The 9,262-nt window shown below is 44.7% G+C and overlaps 1 protein-coding gene across 3 annotated transcripts; it reads left to right on the forward strand.

The window, feature by feature from the left end:
- The first annotated feature begins 260 nt into the window (after window positions 1-260).
- Surf6 (Surfeit locus protein 6) lies at window positions 261-9,140 on the forward strand. 3 transcript variants are annotated; one of them, XM_037223823.1, is made up of 5 exons: window positions 363-378; window positions 2,053-2,226; window positions 5,886-6,021; window positions 6,665-6,745; window positions 8,216-9,140. In XM_037223823.1, exons 2-5 carry the CDS (start codon window positions 2,170-2,172, stop codon window positions 8,848-8,850), a joined length of 909 nt encoding a protein of 302 aa, XP_037079718.1. In that variant the 5' UTR covers window positions 363-378; window positions 2,053-2,169; the 3' UTR covers window positions 8,851-9,140. The 3 variants fall into 3 exon arrangements, with proteins under 3 accessions (XP_037079719.1, XP_037079718.1, XP_037079717.1); XM_037223822.1 differs by lacking the exon at window positions 363-378 and adding an exon at window positions 1,508-1,532; XM_037223824.1 differs by lacking the exon at window positions 2,053-2,226 and having other exon boundaries at window positions 261-378.
- The last annotated feature ends 122 nt before the right edge of the window (window positions 9,141-9,262 follow it).

Here is a 9,262-nt window from a genome sequence, read left to right on the forward strand (position 1 = left end):
TACCCGGTGTTGTATTGCCCCTGCTCCCCACCAACCACCAAGGCATCCACCGACCGACCTCGCCGCGCACCCTTGCCGCGTACTAGGAGCAACTCGCATTCAAACTGAGAACTGAGATCCCAAAATGGTGAAGGTTTTCTACTTCCATCGAAAGAAAAGAAATTCACGACGTCCACCTCTACACAGCCTCATTTCCTCTGGCCAGCTTTGGGTTACCGGTCAGCTCTGTTCAGTATCTATACGTACTAAACTCTGCCTCTTTTAGTACGTATCGGTACTAAACACCGTTTCACCTCTTAGTACCAATACGTATTAAATATCCTCGAGGATGTGATGGCATGGATATTGGACAAGCATCTTAGCCACAAGCTACCAGTAGTAAGAACTGTGCATGCTGCATAGGAGTGCGATGCTGTGACTAGGTCTTTTACCTATTCCCCCATTGTTGTTGATGTTTAGAATAAGGAAATTGCGTGGCTGCTCTTGGTATTGAGGAAATCATGCTAGAATGTGTTATTCATGCATAAATGAAGATGATCTGTGCACTGGGCAATGTCTAGTTACAAAATAGTTTGCTTTCCTTTATTGCTGGCAAATTAAAACTTCCACCAATTTGCAAATTACGAAATTTGCATTTGAAACAACACATGAGCTGAGTGGTAGCTATTTCCACAGCAGGTTGAAAATAAATCTCCCAAGCCTGCCCATGGCTATTGAATGCCCTTCAAAGGTCAGAGAAGGATTTGGCAAACAGCAGCTTTTGATCTCTTTAGGACCTAACATGACCCGATGCAAGATTAAAAGTAATTTTATTGGATTCCCGTGGGATAGGCCGTCCAAAACATGTATGACGTGACTAGCCTACCACGTGTCATGTTGACCCCGTATTACCTCGTCTTGGCATCTTACCAACATTTTGAGCATGCACTGACCAGAAAAAAGAATTATATCTGATGTTTAAGCTGCATAATGCAAGCAGAATGGGTGAACATATTTTGAATCATATGTTGCATGAATGCACCAAATTATCATGCTAACCTATAGAATGAACTTGACCTGACCCCATTGTAGCATCACTGTGTTTGTAATACAGCATCTGCACTTAGCCAAAGAGCATGTACTTTTTGAAGAACTAAACTTTTGCCAATTGACCCAACCCCTGCAAACATGTAGCCATACATCTCTTAGGTGCTTTCTTAGGCAGCACTAATATTGAATGAGCAAATTATGTTGACTTTAGGTCAGGTATGAAGGTCAGACTTAAGTCAAAACTACCCTGGTTTATTACTCTAGGGCATGCTGCATGGAATAGCTTCTAGTGCTCATTTCTAATTTATTGACAGCAGGAACCACATTATACATCATCCATTGAGTTCTTAGAGGTCAGAACAGGTCATTGACCTAAGATAACCAGGTTTGACATTTTGTTTTAGGAGCATACTGCCAAGGGTAATGTTTGTTGCATATTCAAATGCAAAACTCAGAAGTTTTGTATGATTTTGGTCACCATGACCTTGAGAAGGTCAAAAAAGGTGAGTGACGTCAAATGGGCGTGTGATGTTTTGCTTAGAAACGGTTGCCTGGGTTCTGGGGTATTCGGGAGTCCAACCTGGGATTTGACATTATTTGACCTTGTTTGACCTGAAGGTCATGACCTAGGAACCTCAAACTTTGGTCTCACTGAGTTAACGTAAATTTCAACACACCCTGTAAATTTTATTTCTCTAGCTTTCTTAGTTCCCGATACCTCAGGAAGGGTCAAATTGTCCCCCCCCCCCTACCCGAGCGAATGGTATCTAGCTGGCCACCTGGGCGCGTGTTGATAGACCTTGATACCTTGGAGCTCATATTATGGCCTATTCGGAGAAGAAATAGTCCTGTTGTGATCCAACCAAAAATATTTAACGGCTTCCAGCCTTAGAAAATTTTCAAAAAGCCGAGTAAACAGCGGTAGGCGTGCATCCGCCGTTGACCATTACGTGCCGAGTATACTTGTGACGTCATCAGTCGAAACAGCGGACTTTGGCCGGACGGTTATATCTTCTGTTCTAGGGTCTGGAGTCGGACGCTGGCTACGCGAGGTCACGCGGGAGGTGCAGAAGATAAGGGGCAAATATAAATGTAGGTGTGTGGCTGCGCTGTAGGATGTCAGAAGACCAGAAGGCGTAAATGTTGGTTTGTTTTCCACGAGCCACCTTCAACTTTGACATGGGGAAACTCAGAGGGGTAAGTAACTTTTTGAAGTGTGCTATACAGTCGGGGAGGCGTACTTTTATCCAGCATTCACTTGACTTCCAAATTGCTTCTGCTTTTGGTCTTACGCTGTTTCTAGCTCATGTTGTGTCATTCGGAGTTGGCAGTGCCCCCATTTCTTTCTGGGTGGTGGTTCAGAACATATTCTTGACATTCACATGTCATGTGGGGGTAGGTGGTATTGGTATTCTGTTTAAACTTTTTGGTGGACTGGGTTTTTGGGCACTTTGGGATATGAAATGACACTTGATCAGAAATTGGCATTATTACCACTTTCATGGTGGTTGTGCCCTTTGTTTCCCATTATCCAAGCTCAAACAAATGGTACAGGAGGCAACAACATGGGATAGGTTCTCTCTGTGGGGACTCCAACCGGAGGCTGTTTTTTGTTGTTTGTAAAATGCACTGTTTGCAAACTGTGTCAGAACAATATGATCATTTTGGAAGCTGAGACATTCTGTCATATTGTAGGATAAGAGTTTTATCTCTGAAATAGCATTCCATGTTTGTTTTCAGTCAGGTTATGTGCCGTAATATATCCATCATGTTTGTTCATGGCACAGTATTGTGTTTCTCAAATTCTATTGCCATTTGTGTGTAGCATCATCTCTAAGGATTTAAACTAGGTGCATCATTTTGAAGAGTACCATGAAAGTTGGTTGGAAGCCAAATGGAAAGCAAAATTTTTCCAAGCATATTGCAGATACTATTTTCATTGACCATTTTTTTATGTAAGATACCATAGGCCTTTTAAAGATTTGATCTGAATCCTTTGGATGCATTTCTGGGATCAGAGCTCATGCTAAGCAGTGTTTGTTGTGTGAGCCCTGACCCTTACCATCTGATGAGCAATCCCAGGCAATGGCAGAAGTTGGTGGTGAAAGTTTAACATGTCACAGTGTTCCCTACCCTGCACCATCTACCCTGCTTTCTGATGTCAACTGACCTTTAGCACAACTGCTGCCAGAAGCCATACTCCTCAAGGGCAAATAGTGAGCATTCAAAGCTACTGGAACCCTCCCCTCTAAGGGTGGGTGGAAGGGAAAGCAGGCATTCAAACAAACTAATACACAAGGACAGTCAGACCTTATGCTCAACTGCATCATAATTGCCCTGTTCTGGGCCATATGACCACTTGTCTGTTAATTGCATGTTTGCAAATATCATCTGAAGAGATAGATGTGTTTTCCATTGCATGAATTTGAACTGCCACTCAATTTTTGTTATTAATGTGGAAAATTGCATGGCAGCTGATGTAACTGATCTATGTTTGGAATGTAGCCATACCATATGAATTTGAATGCATTAAGCTGCCTTCAGACATGTTCTTTTCCTTGGATGTTTAGAATTCATACTAGTTTTTGCCAAAAGTGATGATGCACAAACTGCAAAAACATGAGCCCATGTTTGACTGCTTGGGACAGTAGTTGTCATTGGGGAAATGTTGTGTGCCAAGGCAGCCTTTGAGGATGGTGTACAAACAGGACAAAAACATGAGCCCATGTGTGACTGATTGGAACAGTAGTTATCTTTGGGGGAAGGTTGTGTGCCAAAGTTGCCTTTAAGGTTGTGTGCTCTGTTGAAAGGTGAATGAGTGCAGAGAAGAGACTGTATCCAAAGTTCATATGGTGCAATCACGCTTTGATGAAAATGGCCATTGTGTGGATGAGAAATAAATATGTGAAAAATGAACTTATGGTATGATGCAGGAAGAAATCTGTAAGTCTGTTCTCTACCAAGTTGGGATACTAAAACTAGCCACATGCCTCATAGAATAACCATGAGAAAGGAGAGATAGATGTTGTGGTATTTTGGCCATATGTCTTGTTCAACAGGAATAGGAGATGTGGATGTAGCCAAAATATCAATGCATCTGTTTATTATTTTTCCTGATTAATGTACAAGGAGTAAGGCCAACAGTACTGTCTTATAATATGCATGACATTCTTTGCACAAGCACAGCAACTTATATATCTACCAAGCTACTGAAGATGTAGATGTGAAAGCTAGTGGGTAATTCCTGAAGGGTTTTGTTCACTGTTATTAGTTTACATGTGTTGTCAAGTGAATATGAGTATTGGGGAAGCATCTATGGAACACAGTTTTTTTTGTCAAAGCCAAGAGAGGACCAACTAATAATAGAGAGAGAGAGAGAGAGAGAGAGAGAGAGAGAGAGAGAGAGAGAGAGAGAGAGAGAGAGAGAGAGAGAGAGAGAGAGAGAGAGAGAGAGAGAGGAGAGGGAGAGGGAGAGGGAGAGGGAGAGGGAGAGGGAGAGGGAGAGGGAGAGGGAGAGGGAGAGGGAGAGGGAGAGGGAGAGGGAGAGGGAGAGGGAGAGGGAGAGGGAGAGGGAGAGGGAGAGGGAGAGGGAGAGGGAGAGGGAGAGGGAGAGGGAGAGGGAGAGGGAGAGGGAGAGGGAGAGGGAGAGGGAGAGGGAGAGGGAGAGGGAGAGGGAGAGGGAGAGGGAGAGGGAGAGGGAGAGGGAGAGGGAGAGGGAGAGGGAGAGGGAGAGGGAGAGGGAGAGAGGGAGACCCATGACCAACATGTCTCCATTGATACCATACACATGGACTCTAAGAAGGTATTCAGCAAGATATCACAGAAGTGCTCAGTCTCCAGACTCAGGATTGTGGGACTGAATGTAGTACAATGGTTTGCAGTTCTGACTGTTGACAGCATTGGCTTCATCCACTTCTGAAGTGTGGTAGCTGTGTTTGGAGACCAGGATGGTATAAAGCAAGTACAAAGGCATTCCACCAAACTTGCTGCAGAGACAAGTACTTACACTGCAGTGCCTGAGAAAGTACATGTGCAAAGTATGTACCATAGGAGAGGCAGGGGGAAATGATCCTAGTCTATCAGTCACTTGAGCTAGATATCAAATCTTTCTTCAACATTGATGTTTCTGGTCTAATTGGCAGACACACCCTGATGCTGTAGCAGCCACATGTTTGCACTCAGTGCAACCAGAAGTCTTCTTGCATCAGGTTATGCCTCTATGAAATCGATGCCTGCTGAAGTGGCTATGTTACCAAATGTGAATGCATTCAAGAAGAATATTAACCAAACATTGGCAAGGACACCAATGGAATACAAGGCCACCAAGATAACCACACTGAGTGCCTGCCTCTAGTAATGAGGGGGCTTCCTCAGTCCCATTGGACCTACCATTCCTGTATCATAATCCAACCTAGCCTAACAAAGACAAGCTTCGATGGACATGGTTGTGTGCTTTCTGGAATGTAATTTTGCACTGCAATGTTTGCTCAGATGATTTCAACTGTGATTCTTTCATGTGCATCAATGCCAAATTAGCTTTTAACAGCAGGCATTCTATTAATGGTAATTGGCATGAACAGCCAACTATGCCCAATTTGTGAGTCACTGTGGAATGTGATAAGCTGATGTATGGTGCACTGTTGGTGGGTACAAAGCATGCAGAATTTAATTCCTGGAGAATGACAGGATTATAAATATTTTTGATTCATACTGGTTCATATAAAGATGCATAGCTTTTGATGTGCTGTTTTCTCTGTATTACTAATTTTTGTTTATTTAATTGAAGGGAAACCTGAAGTTTTCATATTTTAGTTGTGTTTTGTATTGTGGCATACATAACCATGTTGCTTTTTCAGTCCAGCCATGGCGACCAGACAGAAGCCATAGCTATGTTGACGGATGACAGTGACTTTATTTGTCGGGTTCTCAACTTTTTACCCAATGAACTGAAGACAGGATATGGGAGTGATGATTCTGATCTAGCTGAGCATGGTAAGTAAAAATTTGCTGCATCTTTAGGAAACCCTAATGCCTTTAAGGAATAGTGCATTGAGGCTGGATTACTTTGGTATTTTGTTTGAATTGCTTGCAACAGTTTTGCAAAGTTGCTGTCCAGGTGGGGTGCTGTCTAGAGTAGCAGTATGATACTGCAATGTGTGGTTGATGCAATAGGCTTGGGGCACAACAGCCATGTGGGGGTTGGACACACCCAAGGAAAACGAGAAATTAGGATATAACTACCATTGGATGGTTATGTTGTTGCATTGCGTGTGATGCCAAAAATCCCTGGTTCTCTCTGGCTGAGGCAGGTTCACAGTTTGGACCAGTGGAGTGGCCAGGCCGGTGTTTGCACATGCAGCCTTGCTAAGTGTCGCTTCTGGCCCCAATCCTATTACGGGCCGCAGTTCATGCGGCTGAAGCAGTGTGCGGAGAACAATATCACTGTACATGAAGTGTTGTTTTGGAATATTTAGCCGTAATTTGTTATAAGCAAAAAATTACATTTCTTAACTAATGTCACATCTTTTGACTGATTCCATCTGCGCTGAAAACCTCGTGGCTTAATCGTCAGTAGAATTGTGGTGTCCTTTTCCTGCTTGTTTCACATTTCTTGACAGCCTCTTATTATTTTCAGAAGATGAAGCTCCCAAATTTGACGAAGATCGGCAAGCTGAATTGCGTGACAAGCTTCAGGCCAAACTGCAGATACTGAGAGGTTTGTTCTTTTGCGCTTCCCTCACCATCTCTTAGCTGATAACTAAAGCTTTGTGAGGCGGAGGTAATTATTGGAAACCTATCCGTTGCTTTGAAACACATTTTGTCTTTGACTGGCGCCTTTTTGGTTTGAAAATGTCGATAAGTATATTGAATAGACAAGATAAGACTACCCGCGGTACCCGTCTTTCTTGCCGGGGAGGAGAGGCAGGCGACGTCACATAGCCTCAGCTGCTGAGTGCGTCCTAAAGCCCCAATGACAATGGCAACGACTGACTGGAAAACTTCGACCCTTCCCCTGACCGGACCCCACCCCACCCACCCGACCCGAACGGAGCCGAACACATCGAAACAAACGGGACCAAACGGATCCAATCCTATCAGGCCCAAACACAATAGCCCTGACCGATTTGGCCCTAAAAGAGTAGAAACAAAACTTTCTACCATGTGTCTAACGACTGGCATTTTCGTAATTGCGAAAAAGTCGACCCAACATATGTCATCAGAGAGTATCACGAAGCTGTAGGAAGTGCTGCCGGACAGAGCTGCCCCATCTGCTTTTGTGAATGCTGACCATAAACCATATGTTGCTGCTTGAAAAAAATAGCTGAAAAGGCTGTGGGTTACCCTTTGGTGGGGAAGTTCTTTTGCCCCTTGACCACATTTTGTAATATTGTCACTTGTTGGTAGATATTGGACTTGGAAAAAAAAAATATTGGACTGATTCATTGTGACCTTCACCCATGAGAAATTGACTGTACGGCGATTAAATTGCCTGCAACGATATATTGTACTGAACACGTATATTTCTGGGACATCAGTGCTGTCAGAAAGCCACATGCCAGCTGGTCGTAAAAATTCAGTCCGGTCGCCATGACGAAGCGTTGTATAGCGGTATAATTGTCGTTATGACGAAGCGTTGTATAGCAGTACAATTTGGGTAAAAGTGCATGTCGTTGCGCCGGCGTGCCCGTAACACTGGCAAATACTTTGCTGTTGCGCTCGTAACGTTCCGTGATGGCCAGTTTGTAATGGACGTTAATGGAGCAGTAAGCCCGTTGCGAGGGCAGTTGTAGGGTAATGTTTGATAGAAAGCATGAACCCTGTAACCGAACGTTTCCTATTCGTCACAAGATGGCAAAATTGAAAAAGTGTGCTTCTGATGCTGATCTGATCGTGCTGTTGCTGTGCGTATGATGCTGATCGGCATTCTGCAGTTACACGTGCAAGTGAACAGCACTCATACCGTATCGGGCCCCGCCTCCATGTGGATGTGCCACTTGCAAGCCTGACACAACCGACAAACTGCCATTCATAAGCAGGGAATGCCCGGCCAGATTCGTGACGCTGTCCTGATGTGGGTTTTGTTGGGTGTGTTTTACGTTGCTCAATTCCTTGGCTTATCTATGCCGCCCGTCAGACCGCATTGTGGCGTGCCATTTTGATCCTAACACATCTATTCGTGTTTTAGCCCGGAGTGGGAGTCTGAGAGCACAAAAGAATATTCGGAAGCGGCTGAATAAGATGGAAAAAAGAAAACTGAACCAGAAGCAACAATCTGGCAAAGGTGGAGCCGTCAACTCTAAAATAAATGCCGTTAAGACAGCGAAGAAACGGAAATTGATAGAGCGACGATCGAAGCCTGCGCTGCCTAGTAAAGGCATGCAGTCAAAGCCCGTATTCAACACCGAGGGCAAAATGGTTTTCAGCAAGTTTGATTTTGCCTCCTCGGAGGATCCCGGGAAGGGCAAAAGAAAGAAAATGAGCTTGAAGGCGGAACTATCCCTGGCCAGAGAAAAACGGGCGAAGAAACGAAGCCAAGGGACCGGCGCCGATGACAATGAAGCCTGGCAGACTGCCCAGAAAAAGGCAAAAGGTGAAAAGATTCGAGATGACCCCAAGCTACTAGCTAAAAGTCTGCGCAGAGAACAACAGAAGAAGAAGCTGAGCGAGAAACGGTGGGAGGAAAGGATCCAAAACGAGAAGCAGAAAAGGGAGCAGCGACAAAACAAGCGGCTTGGCAACATCAACGACAGAAGAGATCAGAAAAAGAAGAAAGTTGTAGAGAAGCTGAAGAAGAAAGGTAGAATCTTACCCGGTTTTTAGCAAGATGGCTGCCGTATGCCTCTCGCTCATACCATTTATGCGCACCTTGCTTTCCATTTTACTGTCTTGCGTTCAACCATGTGGGTTGTGTCAATGCTAATTGAGAAGGTACCTGCGTGTGCGAGTTCAGTGTTTGGACGGTGCAGCGGTTCTTCATCGGTGCGGTGCAGGCTGGTATTTGGTATACAGCTGACCGGTCATGTGTGGCCGGCCCTCTGGATGGCAGGTCATTGATTGGTGCCCCCGCCTAAATGCTGACTGACGACGAAATATGACAGGCGTGGACGAGAGTCGGGTGCTCGAGTGCCTGAGCCGCTGGCCACGGGCGCCAGGGGAAGGAAGCGTTTCGCATCGGCATGCAGAAATCCACTGGCACTGGCCAGACACTGGCGAGCGTGGACGTTAGGTTTGG

Source organism: Pollicipes pollicipes, unplaced genomic scaffold (assembly GCF_011947565.3).
Source record: "Pollicipes pollicipes isolate AB1234 unplaced genomic scaffold, Ppol_2.1 Scaffold_4881;HRSCAF=5763_pilon_pilon_pilon, whole genome shotgun sequence".
Lineage (NCBI taxonomy): Eukaryota > Metazoa > Arthropoda > Thecostraca > Pollicipedomorpha > Pollicipedidae > Pollicipes > Pollicipes pollicipes.

Bases quoted from the DNA above. Each gene is read 5' to 3' on its own strand.
- Surf6 (XM_037223823.1), top strand. From the start codon at position 2,170: ATGTTGGTTTGTTTTCCACGAGCCACCTTCAACTTTGACATGGGGAAA. The intron at 2,227-5,885 runs GTAAGTAACTTT...TTGCTTTTTCAG, and splicing joins ACATGGGGAAACTCAGAGGG to TCCAGCCATGGCGACCAGAC. The intron at 6,746-8,215 runs GTTTGTTCTTTT...TTCGTGTTTTAG, and splicing joins CAAACTGCAGATACTGAGAG to CCCGGAGTGGGAGTCTGAGA.